Below are 23,689 nucleotides of genomic sequence, written 5' to 3'. Positions count from 1 at the left end.
CCTTAAATGAAACAATAATAATGATATGATAGCAATCTTGTAACTTGGGGATAAAATATTTGTTGATAAATTTTCCTCTGTATGAGATATTTTCATCCTGAAAAGGCACCGTCTGGTGTGAATTATCCGCCTTTTGAGCCAAATATTTTGTTGCCGTCGAAAGCAGAGCAATTAAAATGTTTGAGACTTTCAAATTCGAACCAAACAAATTCTTTTTTGGCAATTTTCAACTAGCGATTTTGTTGGCCCAAACAAGACTTGTTTGACAACGTGTTTATTTTTCTCTCAGTGTAGTTTTTCGATACACAAAATGGATGAGTAAAACAAGTGGACAATTACATTTTTTATAAACGAGTACAGTTATCGTTGCTGATAAATTAGCAATTTGCTTCCGAATGGGTTTTCTTTTTTGGAAAAATGCAATTGTAATTCATGTCAATAAATCGAATTTAGTAGTCTATATTCATGAAAAAAATTATGCAATTCGAGTGATCCCTTGTACATGAATGCAGACTTATTTGAGCGATTGAAAAGCTTCCATTCGGAAGCAAAAACATTAGCGGCGACTGGATAGAGCATCTTGGGACGAGGACGAACCTATGATTCACTTAAGCAATTTTAGTTCGAAGTAAACGTCTCCCATACTTTCCCATCAGGCTAACAGTTACACGAGGGCTCCTCTGATCCCGATAATCGCCCGATACATCCGGGTCCGGGTAGAAATTCGAGGAAGGAACCTTCCTCCTGTGATAACTCTATAAAGTTTTGCACGAGATGGCTCGCAATATACTTTCTGTTTCTTCTATTTTTCACTCATTTTTTCTCGGTGGATGTGACTTCCATTTTTCCTCTCGTCAATAAAAGAACAAGCAACGGAGATTGAGAGTTTTTAATGATCTCATGGTACCCGAACAGTTATTAAAAATGTCCCCTGATTGTTTCGATTTCATTTTATCGTTTATTTCAGTGATCATTTCAGTGATGGAATAGAAGAGCTTTCAAAAGCATTCTACTTGAATGAAACAAATTATTTCACTCACACAATATTTTCTGAGAACTTCTCCGTAAAAGTTGCATTCGATGGAATGAAGAATTCGGAAGATTCTCCAGTGCTCTTAGTACCTCAGAAAAGTTATAAATGTGATGGAATCGCTGAAGAACTTGCTTTGGTAATCATGAAAAAGCATTTCCGACATATTTGTCTTTGAAAGGTTCCTATAGTATACAAAGTTCCTCGAACAGTCTCGGCGTTTGAGTTTAATGCTAATATTGATGAGCAAGTTTCGACGTCACTACTGTTATTTGTATCGAACAGGCCGTACTCCCGAGCTAACAATTAAGCTTACTCAGGAAAATTTACGACTAATATGAGATGATTGTTTATTTAACCAAGTGGAAGGTGACAGGATTTTTAATTTTTCTTGTGTGATGACTTGACGGAATTGCAGTTTATTAATGAAACGTGAATGTAAAATTCTCAATACGATTTCAGGGAAGTGGATTCGCGAGAGGAACATGAATAATTCCTCAGCATTTTTTCCAACTACTTTACAATATCTCCGGTGTCTGTCAATTCTGTCCAAACTCGCCAGTTACACAAAAGTCCGGCTTTACATATTGGATTGTCGGGGGGGACAGACAATCTAACACGTAACCCTCGGCCAAAGTTTTGACGCTAGCTCTCCTCACTGAAACTGCCATGACTGGGCTGCTGCTACGCCCATAACAAGTGTAAGACGACTTAGAGTAAACTTTCTCATCTCGACGTTCTATACCTAACGATAAACTTTGTACTCGTGAATTTGAATTTTGCGAGTCGTCTAGTTTAATGGAAATATCCTCGGGGATTCGTTGGAGGTGGCAATTAGAGATGAATGAGATAAAAACGTTGTTGTGGAGAGGGAGAAAGGCATAAATTCGGAATGATGAGTCAAAGTGTTTCGGGTGACGGTGGATTTATTAATGTAAAATAATATGCAAAGGTCTTTTGGGGAAAAAATTAATCGATGATGATAGGAAATTTCTCTTCAAATTTTTTGAGTATTCAATTAAATCGTATGGAATTGATCAATTTCATGATAAAGTCTTAAATTATGTGAACATTTTATATTCTCTCACTCAATGTCTGACCCTTATATTCCCCTCGAGAGTTCTTGGTACAATCCAAGGTGATACGAAATAATCACTCTCGAATTGAAACATTCATCCCCCATTTAAGTATAAAATATCTTTGAATCAACTATATTTTTTTTCCGTGAAAAATTATCTCGAAAGCCAAAATAATTAGAGCCACTTCCTGAATTGTTGAATCTGGAAGTTGACTCCCCTCACTGTTCACCATAAATTGAACAATTTCATGGAACAATTCCAATTGAAATTCCATGTAAATTCACAATACTGAAAATTGGCATGTGACTGTCACCCCGACTCCAATAAATTACCAACCGTGAAGCGTGCATTAAAATCGCGCCGAGCGATCAAATGAGAATGAAAATTTTTTGAGTATTCAATTAAATCGTATGGAATTGATCAATCTCATGATAAAGACTTAATTTATGTGAACATTCGATTTAGGGAAATTATGAATTTTTTAACCTCTACTTTTTGACCCTTATATTCTCTCACTCAATGTCTGACCCTTATATTCCCCTCGAGAGTTCTTGGTACAATCCAAGGTGATACGAAATAATCACTCTCGAATTGAAACATTCATCCCCCATTTGAGTATAAAATATCTTTGAATCAACTATATTTTTTTTCCGTGAAAAATTATCTCGAAAGCCAAAATAATTAGAGCCACTTCCTGAATTGTTGAATCTGGAAGTTAACTACCCTCACTATTCACCATAAATTGAACAATTTCATGGAACAATTCCAATTGAAATTCCATGTAAAGTCACAATACTGAAAATTGGCATGTGACTGTCACCCCGACTCCAATAAATTACCAACCGTGAAGCGTGCATTAAAATCGCGCCGAGCGCTAGCTACACCCCAGTCTTTTTCAACTCCTCCCCTGGCTTGATCTACACCGTCGTCGCTCTTTGCGCGCATTTCCGGCCCATTAAATCGAGTATCGAGCACGATCTTTTCCATTCTCGCGAGAAATCTATTAGCGAAATAACTGCAGGGAGTCCGGGTGGGCAGTGGGAGGAGTTGGTTAGTCTGCCCTGGTGCTTCATCACTCTCACCCCTGTAACGTGAGAACGACTATGCCCAGTGGAGACACCAGGACCATTTGTTAGAGCAGTGCCTTTCGCTGGTAATAGCGCGCGATTTCAATGTTTCATTTCGTGTCTAATGATTCATTCTTGCACACGGGGATTTCCTGCGGGACATCAATCCTCGGGTGAGGAGTGCATAAAAAAATCGAGGGCTGTGCTCTGCGAATTCATTTGATTATTATTTTTTTACGTGGATACGTCTGTTTTCATTACGGGGAAAAGTCCTTAGGGTTCCTTATCGACAGTGGGGCCGCCTATCGGACTTCTAGAACGTTCTAAAATTTTCTAGAAAATTTTCGTTTTTTTAGAAATAAAAAAAATTGATAAAATAGATGAAATTTGTGGATCCGTGTTAAAATTTGCAAGGGTGTTTGTATATGACGATTTCGTTGTGAATAGAATACGTTGAACGTTCGTTTATTGTTAAAATATGTTGGAGTTTCATTTTATTCATTGTTAAAAATTTTCAACAGGTAAATGAAGAAATTTCTAACAAGCAACATTTCGAATGAAATTTCAAGGAATTTTGTCATTGAAAATTTATGATTTCATGGAGTAATCCGTCAGTCCGCTCAAAACTGAAACCTCAAAATAAAAAGGGCCGTTTCACCCTGAAAACTTTCAAAAACACAGATCAAGAACTTCTCACTCGAAAAGATGATAACTCTTTCCAATGACGCAATTCACAATCCTCAACAAGGAGAATATCCGTGCGACTGACCCTATTCTTCATATTTCGTCTTCCCTCCAAATGATGAAAGCAAAATAACGCGTGAAACCAAGAACTACTTTCTCGATTATTGATTTTTCCCCCGATGATGGGCAAGTTTATTGGATTTGGTGGGAAGATTGGCGAGAGGGTAGTGCAAAAGGATAGCAATGAGAAAAATAAAGAAAATGAAGAAGCCAGTAAAAGCCTGGACGGAGAGGAGTAAAATGAAATAAACTGAAGGTATCGAGAGATAGTAGATCCAGAAATGTCTTCGATGAAGCGCGAGTCTAATGTAATAATTGACTGGCTCAAAGTGCCTCCGCTGCACTCTAACACAATCAACATGAGTGGAAAAAAAAATCACGATGAGAAAAAAGTGGAGTACAGTAATTTTCTCGGCTGACTTATACCGCCGGCTGAATAAAGGGGGAGTGAAAAAAATAACGCAATGAGAGGAGAGAGGCCGGTGGTGCTCCGTGAAAAGTGAGGAAACCACGGAGAAAAGCGAAGGGGCGTGGTTAAGACGCCTCGCAGCAACAACTCGTGATGTAAATCAATGGGTGATAAGTGCCCCCCGTGTCCCAGGCGAAGATCTGGGTGAGAAAAGTGAAAAGGTCATGGGGTCCGGCTAGTCATCACTGAAAAAGGACAAAGTGAGTACTACGAAAGGGTGGTACTATCGGAATTATTTATTCACCTTTCTCGAGTTCGCTGGAGTTTCGTGCCTTAGAATAAGTGAAAGAGAAAAACAACTGGGAGAGGAAAATAGAACGAGAGGGAAAATCGTGCTGTAGAAGCAACTTGGTCGTAACGATCGTCCGGGGATTTCCTCTCATTTCCAGAGTTTCTACACCAACAAAAAAAAATTGCATTATTTACTCGACCGTGTGGTTAATTATTGATTGGAGGTGTGCATACACCGGTGAACAGCACGATGTGATTTATTTCGACAGTCGTGGATTAACGATGAACCGGCGAGGTAAAAAAATGCAGCGGATTTTATGAAATCTTTTGAGTACTTTCGCCGATGTCTGAGGAAGCTCTGTGCGGAGTTTCAGATTGCTGCAGAGAGTGGTTCAACGAGATACATTGTTTTTATAAATGCAATTTAATCCATGTTCTTATGGAAAATGTAGAAAAATCCATATTATGAATGTAAAAATGCAGCCAATGTCGCGAAACTTCGTCCACGTGTGACGTATTGGTAAATACATCCTCTGCAAAAAAAATTACATCGGTTCGGAACATTTTTTAGCCAAAATTAACAAAAAACCAGTAAAAATCAGAATTTCTGCGCGCGCAGCTGGGAACAGTGGCAACGCGGCACCTGCCGATCGGGTGGGGATGAACGCGGTAAATTCAAACGTGTATAAAAGAGAGTTGTGGATCTAAAGTGATCTCTGTATGAGGTTACTTCACACAGAGGCCCTGGGATTCATTTTCTATTATTTTTCTCATCGATAGGAAATTAGAACGACGTGGGTGATGAATTTTTCGAACCATCACTAGAGCGTGACAGGCTTACCAATTCTGAGAAACAAAGTATTATGTCGGGCCGACGTTGCCACTTTTTTCCCAAGTTAATTATTTCCATTTATTATTAAAATTGAATATAAAAATGTTTTGATGCATGCACGATGTGGGAAAAAATTGAATAGTGATAAAAAAAATTATTTGGCCGTAGAAGACTTCAAATATGATCTAAATATTTAATTGAAGGGGACAGAATTTTTCTGTTCAGGGACTGGTTTTCTGCAGGAATGCAATGGATTCCCCTCCGCATTATCACTAATTCTGGGGAATCTGTCACCAAATTTCAGGGATAAAAATCACTGATTATCAGGGGTATTCTAGTCAGTGACCTCTTAACCTTGATTTTTTTTAATCAGTACCTTTCATAATTATGAAGATGTAAAATAAATATTATGAAGATGTAAAATAAACTAGATAATTACCAAAACTCGGTGGATTATTTCACGATCCACGGGCGGAAGGGAAATGGTTGAATTTCAGCTAGGGGCGACTGGTGGAAAACGTGAAACATTGGAACTGACGTGCAATTAGTGGCGGGTGCAAATCGCCACTACCAGAGCTCGTGCTCTTCAGGATTTACCGCCAGATCACTCCGATCTTTTTTTTTCTATTTAGCTGTGTTTTTTTTTCATTTCATCGTCCTTCTGCTGCGCTTTTCCCCCGGCGCTCGTGTCTTTCGTCACTTCACCGTTTTTCTCTCCCAGCGGAAAAGTACACGAACGATTCTCTGGGAAGGGGTGGAGTGGAGAATGCTAGGAGGTCATACTGCTAATTGACATGAGAACATGCACTCTATAATTGTTTTGCCGAGTGGGAATGCGGCGTTGGCGAGACGCGTTACATTTGTTCTCTTGTTACGAATTCATTGATTTTGTATTTAGGGTAATGATCCTGCATTTTCTTAAACTGAATTTACCTCATCATCCATTAGTTTTTAAAAAAACAGTTCACAATATTTTTGGTGATGTAAAAATTTTGATGATTGAGAGTGAGGTGATCTGCCTTATGGTGGGAGCGATTACGAAATCCAAAATTTTGTTGTCTTTTCTGGTCAAAAAGCTTTGACTCTAAGTTTTTACACCCGCAATTTTTTGACCCTTGAAATATTGACGATGCGATCGTGAAAAAAATGTCTTCTGAAGAAAACAAAATTTCTTCCCAAGATCCTCTAAAACAATTGGCTCCAAAGATATTCCAAATGTATCTTCCAGAGATCTCTCGAAGTTATTTCTGAAAGATTTTGTCTTCTGAAGAATCTTGTTGGTTCACCAAGAAGATCGTTCACATAAACTTCCGAAGATTCTTCGGAGAATCTCTGAAAGATGTTCAAAAGAGAAATTTTTCTACGCGGGATTTCCCTCCGTGCGAAGAGAATCATTATTAGATTCAGTCCACCCCGCTCTCGACTAATCATCAAATGTCGTTTGATAAAGAGATTTCACAAAATCCAATGACATCAAGATCCCCAAAGTTTTCAACAGTTCAGAAACTAATAATACGAATGTAATCGCACTCCCGCCGTATCCCACCGCCACTGTTTCATTCGAATACGATCAATTCTCCCTAATGACGCAAAACTTTCTACATAAGGAGNGCCAGCCGCCGTCTCCTCGTACTTCTCGGACTTGCCAATGGCTCAGCGGGGGAGATATAGTTCATCGCGGATTTGAATCATTGCTTTCGCTATCCACTTTCCACCCCCTCCCTCATATTTCTCTCTATCTTCATCTGGAGGTTCTCGCCGTGCTATTCAATTAAGCCCGGAGATTATCGCTACCATCGTCTTTGTGCGCTATTATTATTCCCGTATTCCGGATGAATCCGGAGGGAAAACAAACGGGGAAGAAAAATCTCAAGTTTATTGCATTTGTCAAAGAGGAAGAATTAGCAAGGCATTAGGAATTTTTTCAATGAGAATATTGCGCTTAATTCATCGGTTGGAAATTTAGGGAGTTTGAGAGGTTTGAAGAATTCATAGTAATTTTTATTGGATATTCCAAGGATTTTACTAATAATTTTCAGGAAAAGTTGACATTTTCTTTTCATCTCCCGACAGAATTAATTTTCATTTTTAGAATGACCAAGCACTTTGGCTATTTTTTATTCAGGGAAATCATTTTCAGGGAAATAATATTTTTGGAATCGTAACAAATTTATTTATATTCAGAATTTAATCAGAAATCAATTTCACACCTAAAAAATAAGGTTTTCGAAAGGTTGAACAGTTTGCATTATTTGTTCTCTCTATATTATAAAAATACAAATCGATTTCTGGTGATGAACATTTGGCACTCGAAATTAAGACCTCAGAAGGGTCAGAATAAGGGGCACGAGGTTCAAAATCAGAGTCGTAAGGGTCAGAATAAGGCTCACAAGGGTCAAAAAAGGGTCACGAAGGTCAGAATAAGAGTCATGGGGGTCATAAGGGTCAGAATAAGGCTCACAAGGGTCAAAAAAGGGTCACGAAGGTCAGAATAAGAGTCATGAGGGTCATAAGGGTCAGAATAAGGCTCACAAGGGTCAAAAAAGGGTCACGAAGGTCAGAATAAGAGTCATGAGGGTCATAAGGGTCAGAATAAGGCTCACAAGGGTCAAAAAAGGGTCACGAAGGTCAGAATACGAGTCATAAGGGTCAGAATAAGTATTGCGAGGGTCAGAGTAAGGGCCCTAAGGGTCACGAGGGGTATAATAAGGCTGAGAATGAGGGTCACGAGGGTCAGAAAGGGGATGCTTAGCTCCCTAGTTAATAATAATTTTTCATCTGTTGTTCGCAACTAATTATCCATTAATACTTCGCACATCCCCTCATGCTCTCGTCATTTCCCCAATGCCAGACTAACTCGCAATTGGCCTGTCTGTTCGCAGAAAGCCTCCGAGAACGAGAATGACGAAGAGAAAAAAAATTGTGAAAAGGAAAGGTTCAGACGATTTTCTCCCCTTCAGTATTTTCTACGCCCGACTCCAAGTGCGCATCGCAGTCTTCCAAAGAGGCTAAAGTAGGTGTAACTACTGCTCGGACCCTCAATTTCCCACGGTAATTAAATGAATCCTCGTCCTGCAAAATGAATGAGAGCACCTCTCACTCATCACAAGAGTCTGCAGTTTGTACATATCACGTAATGCTTATCCCACCGACTCGTTTTTCAAAATCAGTAACTTGCTTCTGGAAACTAGAAACCTCGTTCTCTGCGATTGTCATGGCACTCAGGCAGTACGAGTTCTACTGATACCGCGATGCCACAAATCATCGAACGCCTTCGTGTTATCAAGTCGCACGGTTGCGTCAGTCGCGTGCAAGTGCAGTTGCCCGTAACGGAAGAACAATATTCTACGGTAAATAAAAACATTGTTAGAAAGCATTTACATATTTATTCGAATCTATCAAGTGCTGTAACCGGAGAGTTTGGGTGGAGAAAGGCTTGTGAAATGTCTCATTCAAATGGGTCGGAATGTCTAAATTATGTCATCACGTTTTAATATTCAATATAAATACAAGTGGTCTTGTGTGAATATACCGGACAATTTCGCGGCTCGGAATTACTCAGCGGAGGGCTGGATACAAGAAATTAGCATGTCCCAGCTGGAGATTTTTTGTTCAGAACATATGTACCCTGTGATGAACATATTTTTCTCCGCTGAAGAAAACTCAATTTTCCATGGGTTTTCACTCTCGGGGCCAATTAAAATTCAAAAGGTTGAATTGGGGTTTTTTTTAATGAGAGATGTTTTCGACGCGTTTATTCAGAATATCGGTAATTGTTTCGTTTTCAATTGCATTAATATTTACGTTATATGATTAATGCCATTCAATCTGGAATGGCCACGTACACTGAGAGCATTCCGCTTGGTATTTTAGTTCATTTGAAATAATAATGAAAAATAATAATCGTAAATTTTGAGAATGTTAATAACTTTTTGAATTAGCCAATTGATTATTCCATATTGTCAATTATTTAATTCACAGACAAATTGAACATTTATTTTATCATTTTATTAATTTTGAAATTTCAATGACTTTCATTTTCAATTTCAATAAGTAAACCTTAATGATTTTTCCAGTCAATTCCAGAATTCAAGTTATTATCGACACTTCTGCATTTTAAAAAATGGATAAAATAAACTTTGCTGAGTCCTAGCGTAAACGAGAAATTCATGAATAATTTAATGTCAAGGATATCCTTTTGCATGAGAAAAAATTGAAAAAATCCTCTCCTCTCTCATTTTTCCTCTTCATAAATATATTCTATACCATATTTTCTCCGCTGAAGAAAACTCCATTTTCAATGATTTTTCACTCTCGGGGTCAATTAAAATTCAAGAGGATTTCGCACAGCGTTTATTTCACTTCCCCATTGCCATCATTAGATACACCTGAAGACGAGAGGGGAATTGGCATATGGATCCCTGTGCGCTTACGAAGCAATAAAAAAAGCGTTCTTGGAGCGACGGTGACGGTTAACGTTGAATTGACGATTAAACTGGCACTTCCCCGCTGTATCATATGCCCACCGCTGTTTTTTTTTTTGGGGAAAAAAATTCACGGAAGACGCGGAACGCGGGAGGCGAATCGATGCTACAGTTGTACATGCCAGTTTTCATTTTATCCCGCTCGAGTTTTTCACATTTTTCGTTACGGCATACGTACCAATGCGACCACCGATGGCCCGTTGTTTTCGTTCACGCGACGATAATGTAAAAATACGTATTCGATTTGAACGGTGCACCGCTGTACCATTGTATTTTCATACCTTTTTCTGTACGACTGGGGCTTTTTTTACATTTTTCAATCTATCCTGATCGGAGTACTCTCGGGGGTGCATGCATTGGGCTGACGTAGTCGAGGCCTGGGTAAAGTGTAAATAGATGAATATGATAATGGAGTTATTCTTCGGGGGATGGGGTTCTTCCTGTCTTACGGGAGAAATTTGAGTGACGGAAGGAGTTCTCAAATGCCAGTGTCCTTAAGGTGAAACGGAACCCCTGTGTTTATATGAATTTTTAGAATTGTGTTTTCTCCTGCAATTATTATTGTATATTTATGAAACTACTTCATTGACTCAAGAATGCAATGATCAAGTCGATAAAGTAGTTTCATAGATAAAAATTAATAATTGAAGGAGAAAACACAATTCTAAAAGTTCATACAGACAAAGGGCTTCCGTTTCCCCTTAAGGACGTTTGACTTATCATGCATTGAAGATTATTTATGTCTAAATCAGGTAATTAGTGGTCTCAAATTTTTTAGCTACAGAGGAGTTTTTTTTAATTGCACTATGCACATGAAATAACCAGGAAAATGATCCCCAAAATATTTCAAACTTATTCTCGATTCTTTCAGATACATTTTCCTGGCTATTTAATATGAATGGTGCAATTGTTTATATGAAAAACGAAATTAGTTGTGTAGGAGTCGAATTTTAAAAAAGTAGCTCGTAATTATTATTGTGGATTACTGTGCAAAATCGTGGCAAATTTTACTGTACGAAAGGTAATTGGGAGCGAAAGGTAATTCAATGAAAAAATACCTGTTTGTAGACGATATTTTACGATTTCTTCAGTAAAAAAAATACATGGACGGATGCAAAATTATCTTCGTTCGACACAATTTGCTACGTATTCCATGTTTTGATAAAATTATTTTCATTTGCAGGTATTAGGAGAGGGAATTCGACAGCATGGTTCGCAGTAAAGGTAATTCAGAATCATTAGACCTGGGAGATTGATTTCAATTTACAATTAATTTTTTTCTGTTGAGAATGTGATGGGATTCACAGAGAACATTTTGGATTTTTTACTAACATGTCACTCATTTAAGGAGTGGGTCCCCGTAAAAAACGTCGAAAATTCCCAAAATATTTTCTACTTTTCATATGACGTAATTTTGTCCATCGTCTGAGGAATCGTTCAGTGCGTTTGAATAAACGGGATAAAGAACATCGGGCTTGACAATTCTTCCTTGATCGTATTGAATGATGTGACGGGAAGACAACTGGCCTAACCGGTCTAATAAAGCCAGTTGGCCTCACACCTCAATGAATGTCTGTCATTAAACAAATGAGATCCGATGATAAATTATATTGTTATATTTATTATTAATTGGTTTATTATAATATTATTATTATGTTGCTATACTTAACGTTTTTGGCTTCCGCATGAAAGCATTATGATCGTTCCTTCTGACGATTTCCCAATGTCATTTGGAAATGATGTAGAATGTCATGAAACGTGCAAATATGTTTCCAGAAAATGTGTGAAGCAAATTTTTTTACAAATCTTGACGAAAAAAAGAGTAAAGTTTGAGCTAAAAAACTGAAATTTTACAAGAACTGTATTCGTAAATTGAGAATGTAATTCAGATTTGATTTTTCGATTTTCAGATTCACTTCGGAATCGTTCGAAGAAGGGAACATCGGACGCATCATCAAGTCAACAACAGCATGAAGAGTCTCGTGAAGCATTTGATGAAGCGCATCGTATAGATGAAGAATCTAAAGAAGCCAAAATTGAAGATAACGACCAAAAATCAGATTTATCTGGGATCGAGGAGCAGGAGGAAGAACTCTCTCTGACTGAGAAAGATGTGAACAAGGACAACTCTGACGGCGATGAACCACGAGAGAATGAAGATGAGGAGGATGAGACTGGAGAGGTTGTGGAGGTGAACAGGTTTTGGCGTTTCTACGAAATAATCAAATGCTACTACCGTTACTTCAGTAACAATCTCGAGAATATTATCGACGATCTGACATTGCGGCTTTTTAATTTCTACTTCGGCATGCATCAACAACAGTGAAGATCGTACTGATCTAATGAATTAATTTTTTTAAGTGGGTGAATCAACCGATCCGAGGATAGAGTGGAAAATATCAGATTCGTATTATATTTTCTTTTTCTAGGAAAATAACGCTGAAACTTTTTCAGGATTTTCAATCGTCTGCGAAGTATTAATCCTTTAGTATTTATAAAAATAAAACATCACGTGTCTCACATTTTTCGATTTTTATTTTAAAAAATTTACGCGAAGCTCTGATCCTCCTCTGGGGCGGATCAGTGCTTCAAAATATTTTGGAATTTATGAGAAATCATGAAATTTTTGTGAGCGAAATGAAATCTACGAAAGTATCTCTGTAAAAATTCTGCAATCTACAATAAATTCCGAGATGTTTATCAAAAACTGAAGTTGGAATGATTTATTTTGTTTTACAACTCCAGTATTAAATTGTTGATAAAACGGCAGGTATGTTTCAACTGCTTGACAGTGATTTTTCATTTTATTGGACGTGTCACGGAATATTCAGCAGTTCCCTTTATTTTCTATAAAAATGTAGAAAATAAAGATATTCAAATTATTACACTTTTATTCTAATTTAATGTAACAATTAACACAAATAAATCGATGCCGATTGCACCTCTTTAAGACATATTTTTCAATGGCTTAAAAAAAGTCTACAGTTCATTGCACGTGTCACGGAATATTCAACACTTCACTTTATTTTCCAGAAAAATATAGAAAATACAATATTAAATATTGTACATTTCAACACGAGTGCGTAAAATTTTTTTTTCGTCACTCCCTTTAAGCACATTAAACCTTTTGGAAAAATGCACTTTTCAGGCAGGTATCACAAAAAAGGGTTTTTTGACCCGTGGGAGGTGTTAGTGCAACCCTTCCAAGGGTCCAAGAACACTTTTCCCACGAGTGTTAAACCCGATTTTTCATCACAATGTGTGAAAAGTGGGATTTTGCGCAAGCGGAGCGCGCCTAAAATTTCGCTTTACGTACAAGTAATTAAAAGAAAATTTTCATCACGCTGTGACGAAAAGTGAACTTTTCGGCACGCTCTGCGTGCCTAAAAGTCCAATTTCCGCCACATTGTGATGAAAAATATTGTTCGTAACTCGTGAAAAAATGTTTTTAAAAACACTTTTTTGCACTCGTTACGAAATACACTATTTTCCCACGAGTGTCACCCCAATTTTTACCGCAACGTGTGGGATGCCGGCACCACGAAACTCGAGATCGACAACAGTCAGACCAGATGCTATGCAGCTGGCGCGGAAAACAGAGTTTAGATATTCATGAGGTGATCGTAAAGGATGCAGGGCAATCTCTCCGAGAACGATGCGTTTGTATTCTCACTGCAAAAAAAAATCCCCCCCACCAAAATCGAAATTCATTATTTACACCCACATCCTCGAGTTTTACGTTATCGCGATACATTCTGTTTTACCACTTCATTCGATTTCCCGGATTATGATCGAATTTCCGTTGACTCGTCAATACGTCAGACATAAAGCCCCGATCGACTAGACTTTTCATAGGAGAAGAAATTTAAGCTGCATTCAAACGCGAATTGTGAAGAAGAAATCATATCTACCTTAGACATCTGTATTTTATGTCGAAAGCTTTATGTTACTGGTGCGGCTGATACCTGGCATTGTGTTGTTGTCCCCCGTCTGTATGAAACCACCGGTATACGCCGACCCAGTTCTGATTCGGAATGCTTCTCAGATTGGCTGTGGGGTCGCGAGCAACTTCAAAAATATATACGCAACTGTCTCTTTATCCACATTTCTATAGTGGGATTTTTATGTCATGTATTCTTCGAATAAACTCAAGTATCTCGTTCAATCCTAATAATAATAATAATAATAATAATAATAATAATAATAATAGAATAATAAAAGGAGAAGACCATATATATCGAAATCCAAAACTGATGACGGGATTTCGATATATATGGTCTTCTCCTTTATTATTATTATTATTATTATTATTATTATTATTATTATTATTATTATTATTATTAGTATTAGTATTATTATTATTATTATTATATTAATATTATTATTATTATTATTATTATTGAAATCCCGTCATCAGTTTTGGATTTCGATATGAATCTGGATATCTCGAAATATCTCGAACTCCTTATCAAATCAGAAAAATAACACGATTGAGAGGGCATATTGTAAACATGACGTTCATTTTCGACTTTCCTTATTCTTAAATGATCGCATATTCGAAAAAAAAAATAAAAAAAAAGCTACTAAAGAGATATTTTAACATTCCTACAATGCGACAATTCGTTTTCCTGATGTGAAAGGTCTTATTCGAACAGGAAGATGGACAAAGAATAATCTTCACACATTACCGGTTGCGAAGGGCTCCCGAGCGGAAGAAACAGGGGGCGCAGCCCCCCCCAGTGATGAAATAATTAAAATGGTAACAATGACACTCGCCGTCAATTGTGACATTACAGCATTCGCTCGTTTCACTCCTCCCGCACGTCATTATAATAATTATGACGATAGCCATTCAGAATGGAAATCAATGCGCCGAGTTTCACCGGTGAATCTTCAGGTGACGCGGAGCGAGAGGGAATAAGAGTGGGATAATTTGACAAGTAAAAAGTAGTAGAGCACGAAATCTTTAGCTTCTCGGGAGAAACTTTCCTGAACTCTTTCATCCCCCCACTCATTTCGTAATTATCGCGGTGTTGGTAATTACCAAACAGCGTTGACCCGTTTGAAAATTTAACAGGTACCGCCCCCTCGAGTAAAAACCTGGGTACAGCATCTTGTTCTCTTTTAAAACTCCAGTCACGACCGCGCCGGCCTCTTAATTTCCCTTTCGGCTTATACTTGCTGAGGGGGTCTCAAAGTAAACGGGGATAATGCTTTACGAGGGTCCTCATTGGATAATCGAGGGTCTTACCAAAAAAAATTTTGTTCTGAAATATTTACACTGTGAAAACAAGTGTCTTCAAGACGTTCTTTCCGTCGAAAAATAATAATGGTACAACCCGGGCTGATGGGAAATAGTCATTCTTGAATTCAAACACCCACCCCCCATTCGAGTATAAATAAATATAATTAAAGTATTTTTTCCGTGAATTTGTATTGAGTGAATTATTTTTCGACTGATGAATATTTTCGAAAAGTAAATAAAAAAATTATGCTGAACTTCATATTTCACATTTCCAATGTCTAACTAAAAAAATATTATATTGAAATAGTGAAAGGTATATTATGAACGAAGGATTCGATATTTTTCACTCGAATATTCTGCCATCCCGAAAAAAATAAGGAAAACAAAGTGCGGGTCATTTTACAATCCATTCTGGAGGTATGAAGCGCGAAAAGTCGGATGAATTATCGGAGGTGGGAATGAGATATGACGGGTGAGAACCTCCGGTACATTGGATGAGAGGCGCCATCATGACCGGAACCTCCCAGACCGGATGAAGTTCATCATCCTTTCCTAGACGTCGTATTCTCAAATATCTAGGGATAACACTTGATTCTCACGCCCCTTTTTTCAATGTAAGAAACGTGATAACTCCGGTCGGAGGGAAAATAACCGATAGAGAGGTGAAATATCGAGTAGATATGGGGAATTGAGAGAGAAATTTCATGTATCAATAACCTAATTTTTCGTTTTCAGCGCTGGATACTCACTTCAGGAATTACTGGTGAATTTTTCTGTATCGGAGAGCTAACATCAAGATCAATGTCTGAGGGTCGTTTGTTTTTGTCGAGAAATAATTATTGGAATGGAGTATTTGAGCGTTCGGCTATATTCACGCGTTCTTACACTCGTGGACGCTCGGGTAGTCTCGTGGCGTCTCGGCTCGCGCCGCTTGCGCTCGTGTTCCGACTTGTCGACCGCTACATCACTGAATTATTTATGGTATTTACGGCAAAAATCCCAGATAGCCTAGGAGAACAGGTGAAACACAGTGATTTTTCTAAAAAAAATCATTTTAACACGGACTCTTAAGATAATTCGGAAAAAAAAAATTTTTAAATAGAAAAAAAGTCGCAATTTTTCCGAAATTTCGTACTTGAGAGGAGCTTTCATGGAGGAACATAAAAAAAATCCAAGTGGCCTCGGAGAATTGTGCAGACGAGATAATTTAATAAATCATGAAAAATAGGAATTCGGCGCGCGCAGCTTGGAATAGCGACGCTGTCGAGGTTAGAAATCGTGGACGGGTTAACGCGGCAAATATGAATGGAGTTGTGAACAGCTGAGTGAATCAGTGCTGCCTTAATTATTTTCCAATTACCCAAAAGACGAGCTAGAAAAATAAAAAAGGCTTGAAATATGTTGGAAAAAAATACAAAAGTTATTAAAAAAATATTTCGAACACAAAAATTGTCGAAATAGATTGAAAATTTGTAATTGAAAGATAGAGGCCGCTTATTCAATGAGTAAAGGAACATCTGCTGCCCATAAAACCAATACTCACCCCTCAGCCCACTATCGCACGGCAATTAACCTCCGGAATTATGTGTTAATCTCGTTAATCGAGTAAAACATGACTCTTGTTGTCTGGAGTTGCGAATAGCCTTGATCATGGCTGTCCGGCAGTATCTGCCACCTAAATAAACACACAACCCTTTCCCTCAATTATTCCACCCCATAAAGATCCTCAACCTTTCCCTCCCCTGATGTCCGCTCGACCTTGAAAACTTTGGTGATTAAATTTACAGTCCAATCTATTTAATTACAGACCTGCAATGACTACAGAAACTACTTTGCTACATCGTTAAATCATTTCCACTATATACTCTCATATGAGCTTTGAAATATGAAGTTTTTTCTATGATGCTGTGTATTATGATCAGAAGCTTGAGAGTACCGTAGAATTTACGGTCGTAGCCTCACCAAGAGGGATTATTGCCAGCTTTATGTGATTCTATGATGCCGCATAAACCTCTCGCACATTTTTTAGTGATATTTTGCGACGTAAAATGCACCCGTTAAAAAATATTTATCAAGTCTTTTTCATCGGCTTGATATAGGTCTCTGGGTTATACGTTAAACGTAAATAATCCTGTCAGCGTAAAGAAATTAGAAGGCGAGAGTTCAATGAAACACACCGAAAAACCGGAACGTAAATTATGTACCTCACAATTAAAAAAAAAATGAAATTTCAGGTTTCACTGAACATTCAGTAAATTTCCAGAATTTTGAGCAGCATGAAGACGAGAATTCCTTAATTTATTTGAGTTTCAAATCTAATATGAATATTCAGTGACATGAATATTCCCTCCCAAAAAAATTCCAGAATATATTTACCGGAATTTTATGGTCTTCTATTCGTATTCGGGGAAAAATGGAACTTAATTTTACAGTTCTCGTTGATTTTCAACGTCAAAATTCCTGGAAATGTCAACAGTGATTAAATTCCATGAAAATTTCCGAAAAATCCACCGAAAATTTCAGACAAATTTTTTAATAGCGCTTATCCCCTTGTGTGTGAATTTTTTTTTATGTAAATATTCCGCAATTATTTGATACTACAATTGACTTAGGGTTTTCAGTCTTTAACAAAAAAAAGTCTAGACTCTTCTCAACGAAACATCGGAGATCGTCACGTGAGCGCTTGACTATTAATCAAGCCGGTGTTGCGGCGGGAAATTAATTCCCGTCACGAGGCCACAGGGGTATCAACCGGGACGTCTCGATCCTTTCTGTCTCATCCCTAAATCCTCATCTACTGTGTTTGGCATATGCGTACTTCAATCAGCAATAATGCCGTTGAGACTGCCGGGTCGCGTGAGGAATTCATTACGTTGTAATATTCATCATGTCGCACCTCGAGAAATGACGGGATTTGAGTGAAATGAAACTCGTTGTTGCAAATTTATTCATTCACTTCAGTGATTTTATTGTATTTTATCCATTTATTTCAGTTATTTCATGGGACATTGATGAACTCATATATTTATTTCAATGAAAATGCTTCAATACATTGAAAAACAAACAGTAAAATTGCCAACACCGGTACGCGGGGAGAAATTTTTGATAAAAATTATCCTATTGTTCTGCAAAAGTGTATCGTGAGTCTTCGTTTCGTCATTTCCATCCCGAAATTTCGTAAAAATTAATATATGACGATTAAATTTTATTCTGCGTTAGAGAAATTTTATCCTGATAAAAATAAAAATTACTGTACCGGTAGGGTGAAATTTATTATGCGTCAGGATAAAATTTCTCTACCACAGAATAAAATTTGATCATCATATATTAATTTTGACTAAATTTCGGGATAGAAATAGGGAAACGATGACTCGTGATACACTTTTACAGAAATTTTTTCATTTCTTTTCGTTAAAATGACATCGTAAAATTCATTTTACATTTTTCCGTCGACAGAAATGAAGAGAAACAAGTTTTCTCCATTTTCTAGCCGACCATCCCCTTTAAAAATTTTCAGGAATACATCAAGAAATTTTTTTGTTACCCGAATGAGATTTCCAACGACTGGTTTTGTGCAATAATTTGTGTTTGTTTCAATAATTTAACAGTGGGATAATTTTTATCAAAAATTTCTCTCCGTGTAGTGAAAAAATTTCTGAATTTCACTGTATAATTCTCACCCTCAGAAGAATTCTAAAGAATTCTAACAGTTTCGCTTTATCCCCTCCCGCAACAATTTCCAACTAGAAATGCCAAACCACCTCGCATATCCGGAAACAATAATAACTCTCCACTTTCATAATAATTCCTCCGACTCAAAGCAGTACCTAAAGCACTCATTTATAATAATTTCGATCTAGCCGAACTACTCAACTTCCCCGCATAAATCAACGAAAACCCGCGTAATGGGTATATATCCGCATATTGTACATATTTGTAATTTGGGTACACGCGATTGTCGGAAGGGGAACGGGAACTTGTGAATTCGCCCACGGTCAGGGGAGTGCAATCGGCCAAATGAGACTGTGAGCTGAGTTTTCGCAAAACATAACTCAATATGCCGCGACGCCCGCCGGACTCTGTTTTCGGTCTCACTCCGACTCCACAACGTCGCGACACAGTTATCCTACCGGGTATATACACGATTTTCCAGCGTAACGCGAGAGTAGTTTTCGTGAAATGTTATGTCGAGAAGAGAATTCAGTGGTATTACGATGGTCTGGATAAAAATCGGAATGCGTAGGAACTATAATAAAAACGGACATTCTCATGACTGCTGTTGTTTTTCCGATACGTTTAATGGGAGTTTACCTTTCTGGGAGTTTCTCATCGCTGATACTGCGGTGGTAATGGGGGAAGGGGGCGGAAGTACCGCGGAAATTCATTTTTAGGTCATAATTGCGAGGGAGGGGAGATGTGCACGTTTCTGAGAGCGAAATACAGTGTTAAAAATTTTTGGGTGAATTTTACGTAACGAATTCCGGAAATTTTTATCGCGTTCCGATTTCACTGAAATTTCAGGGAATCTTGTCGTTGAGAATTCAGATTTTCGTGGAAAAATCAAACAGAACTGTAAATTTCCGATCCGTTTTTCCCAGAAAACGAATAGAAAACCAGAAAATTCTGGTCAATATATAAATTTAATAATTTGATTTAGGGGGAACAAATCATGAAATTTCAGATTTCCCTGAAAGTTTAATGTAATTTAATGTTTCATATGACACTGAATATTCATATTAGATTGGAAATTCAAATGAATTAACGAATTCTCGTCTTTATGTCGCTTAAAATTCGGGAATTTTACTGAATTTTCAGTGAAACCTAAAATTTCATGATGTTTTCTCCTAAATCGCATTCAGTGTCACTGTCCTGAAAATTAGCAGTCAACTGTCCATGAAATATAATTTTTTTTCCAACAGTGTACGCTTCTTGCAGTTTTGAATCCACGTTTTTGGGTTTTTAGATGAGTTACGCATGAAAAAATTCTATTGGGAGACCTAAAAAATTAGATAGAAAATTGTATTGAATGTCTGTTGAACTTCTACAGTGAAAAAACTGGTGTCTGAATTTCAGAGATTTTTGTAGGATTTCTTCAGACTTCAAAACCCTTTTGAAGTCACCAAAAGGCAATCAGTAGGGGAGGGTGGGATAAAACGGACACTTTAGACTTTTTTAAAATTATTCATAACTCAGAAACAAATTGATCAATTGTGCTCAGTTTATGCTCGTCACAAAGGGAAAGAATTGTTCTTTGTATTGAGAAACAAAAATATTAAATTTTATCAATATTTCAACCCCTCATTGACATTAAAAAAAAAGTCAAAAGTGTCTGTTTTACCCCAACCTCCCCTACACTGTCAAAAATTTTCGTATGAATTTTCCGTGCCAAATGCTGCAAACTGTCGCAGCAAAGAAGCACTTTCGTATTATTAAATGACAGATATTTTCATTTGTTGCAAATATATCCTTTGATATTACGAGAAAATGTGAACTTGACGTCAAGTTTCCTAAAATCCCTGTCGTAGAAAGAAAAGATTCGGAATCTGCCGGAGCGCGCAGCGGAGTATAAAGTAGAGAGGGTCAACGATGAGGTAAACGAACGATCCGGGACTCGCGGCACTGGTGTCCAATAGTCATACATATATATACAGCTCAAGAATTTAATTTCTCCTTTTCCGTCTCAGCTTATATAAACTCGGTCTGAAATTCTCGGAGATAAAAAGTTTCTCGCTGACTCTCGGAATAAATTCCGTATATATAAGGTTGAGCGTTTTTTCCTTTTATATCGTCGCAATTTTTTTTCACCTTCTCGGGTGATTCCTGTTGAATGAGAGGCATGAAAGATTGAAGATTGGGGAGACGGCCAGACGCGTTAATCGGCTCCACAGGGACTCCTTAAATCAGGGGAGTCGTTGAATTCATCGGGGGGCGCGCAATTATCTCATTTATTATTCTTTTTATCATTCTGCTTACCTTTTGCTTCTTGCCTTATCATTGCGGGGATTGGGAGATGTCAGACATCATAAACGTGATTTTGGGGAGAAGCAGCACTTTGACATTTTTTCGCACTCTTAAGGATGTTTAACCTATCAAGTAGACAACTCGTGTCAGTTGGAAAGGAAAATAAAATTGACTGAATAGATCATTCATGTTAAGATTATTACTAACGTGTGGCTCAGATGTGAACCTGGCAAATGAGACAATATCAAAATTATGGTGAATAATGTAGATTTTAGCTAAACATCTTTAAAAAAATTGGCTAAATTTTCCTGATGAAGACATTGGAGTCGATTTACGGGGAAAAAGTCAATGGAATTTTAAGTTTCTCTGAAAATTCAAGTAAAGTCGCCGAATTCCCGTCAATTTTCAGAGAATTCCGTTAAAAGTCTTCAAATTCCAGGAATTTTTGAAGGAATTCGCTCGGTCAGGTCGCGGTTTATCGGGTCTAATAACAAAAAATTGTTCATGAAACTTCACGAATAATTTTCCCCCGTGAAAATATATCACGGTCGAGATATAAATTGTAACTCATGTGAAAAATATGATAAAAATAGTTGAGCGGTGGAAAAAAAGTTTTTTTCAACAAAGGCTCATTGGGAGAAAACGTATCAAGAGAACGGAGACAGCCCCAGTTTTCCAGTAAAGTTTCGCCCGAGCACACGTATAACCCGTTGAAGCTAAAAAAAATTGTTTTATTTTCGTTAAAACCCCAATAGCCCGAGCGACTTGGAGCGTTAATCCAGGTAACAAAGGGTTTCCTGTCTCGCATCTAAATGGAAATCGATTTATATTTTTTTTTCGTCCCTATCGTCGAACGATTCGACTATGACTCGGTCCAGTGCTCACTTTATAGCGTACGTAAAAACCATGGCCGAAGTGTACAGCTACATTTCAACGGGGAAAAGAAATTTTTAACCAATTTAAAAACTTCCAACACTGTTTTTCAATATTCTCCACGGAGTGGTTATTCATGTTCAATTATTTTTTTGTTCGATGTGAGTGATTGGAATACGCGTGGATTTTAATGGGGATTTATAGGTTGCAATGAAACGAAAAAAACGATTCAATAAATCATTTGAGGGGGCTATTTTCAATTATACATAGACAATATCGGATTTTTTTTTGAATTTATGGAAGGAGTAGTTGCTGCCGTGTTGACAGTAGGAGACGTCAAATGAATTCAAACGTGAAAAAAGAATTTCTCCATGTGTTCCTGAACATTTCTAAAAAGGGATGATCGGCTAGAAAATGGAGAAAACTCATTTGTCTTCGTTTCTGTCGGTGGAAAATTTTTAAAATAAATTTTACGATCTAATTTTCGGGTTATTATTATGTAATAAAAAAATTTACTTATATTTTTACATTATCTGAACCAATAAATAATGGTAATGATCACAATGAATGATGCATGCTTCCCTTAAAAAAAATCTCAACACAACAAGAGGGAACATTAACTACCTTTTTAATAAATAAATAAATTCATAATGATCATAAACAATGTGCATAAACTACTGGCCAATTTATGTGCGTCAATCGGGCTCCCTTTTTTGATCCTTTCAATTTCCACAAACTGTCACTTGATAAAAATTTCCGACATAGAATCCCCATTGGTCAATGACTGATAAATACACGAAGAGAAATTTTTTATAAAAATTATCCTACCGTTCCCCAAAAGTGTATCATGAGTCAGCGTTTCCTCATTTCTATCCCGCAATTTAGTAAAAATTGATATGTGATGATCAAATTTTATTCTACGTCAGAGCAATTTTATCCTGATAAAAATAAAAATTACCGTGCCGATAGAGTAAAAATTACTGTACCCGTAAGGTAAAATTGACTAACCGTTCTAGAATTTTCGTTGTAATCTACTTAAAAATTATTGGACTGAAGAGTAACACTTATTATGCGTCAGGATAAAATTTCCCTAACGCAGAATAAAATTTGATCATCATATATTAATTTTTACAAAATTTCAGGATAGAAATGAGGAAACGATGGCTCATGATACATTTTTATAGAGCAGTAGGATAATTTTTATCAAAGATGTCTCTGCGCGTCCGCTGCGTTCTGATTGACGCAAGGATTACGTTAAGCATTTTAATCCTTAGCTTACTCATGTCCCTCCTCCCCCCGCAAAACCCATTATTCATCGATTTGAATAACAATATAATCGTTTTCCCTGAAAGCTCATTCATTAAACCACAAATTTCTCCTTCATCAGCCTCTCTTCGCCTCGCAAACCCGTCTGTCTCGATATCCATAGAAGAGGGCTTTAATCCAAATTGAAGAATAATACCCTTCGGCTAATCCACCCATAAAGTTCACGGATAGACGCGTAAAACGGCTCGTGCATGAAAGTCTATAGAATCCTGCGGTTAGGAACACCAGGGAAAATTTGAATATTCAGAATGAAAAGAACTGAAGCAGCTGGAAAAAGCTAAAGAGAGCCAGAAAGCCGTTTTAACGCTGATAGTGTTCGGTCGACGCTACTCAGATTTCCCCCCCCCC

General features: G+C 37.4%; 1 protein-coding gene across 1 annotated transcript; it reads left to right on the top strand.

Moving 5' to 3' along the window:
* The first annotated feature begins 8,692 nt into the window (after positions 1-8,692).
* Positions 8,693-12,921, top strand: LOC107035606 (glutamic acid-rich protein). Its single transcript, XM_015253092.1, has 3 exons — positions 8,693-8,802; positions 11,120-11,160; positions 11,847-12,921. Exons 2-3 carry the CDS (start codon positions 11,145-11,147, stop codon positions 12,260-12,262), a joined length of 432 nt encoding a protein of 143 aa, XP_015108578.1. The 5' UTR covers positions 8,693-8,802; positions 11,120-11,144; the 3' UTR covers positions 12,263-12,921.
* The last annotated feature ends 10,768 nt before the right edge of the window (positions 12,922-23,689 follow it).

The sequence above is a fragment of the Diachasma alloeum genome, unplaced genomic scaffold (assembly GCF_001412515.2).
Source record: "Diachasma alloeum isolate Michigan unplaced genomic scaffold, Dall2.0 Dall_scaffold_00199, whole genome shotgun sequence".
Taxonomy (NCBI): Eukaryota; Metazoa; Arthropoda; class Insecta; order Hymenoptera; family Braconidae; genus Diachasma; species Diachasma alloeum.
Note: the sequence above shows the minus strand (reverse complement) of the source record. Positions and strands in the feature narration are given on the sequence as shown.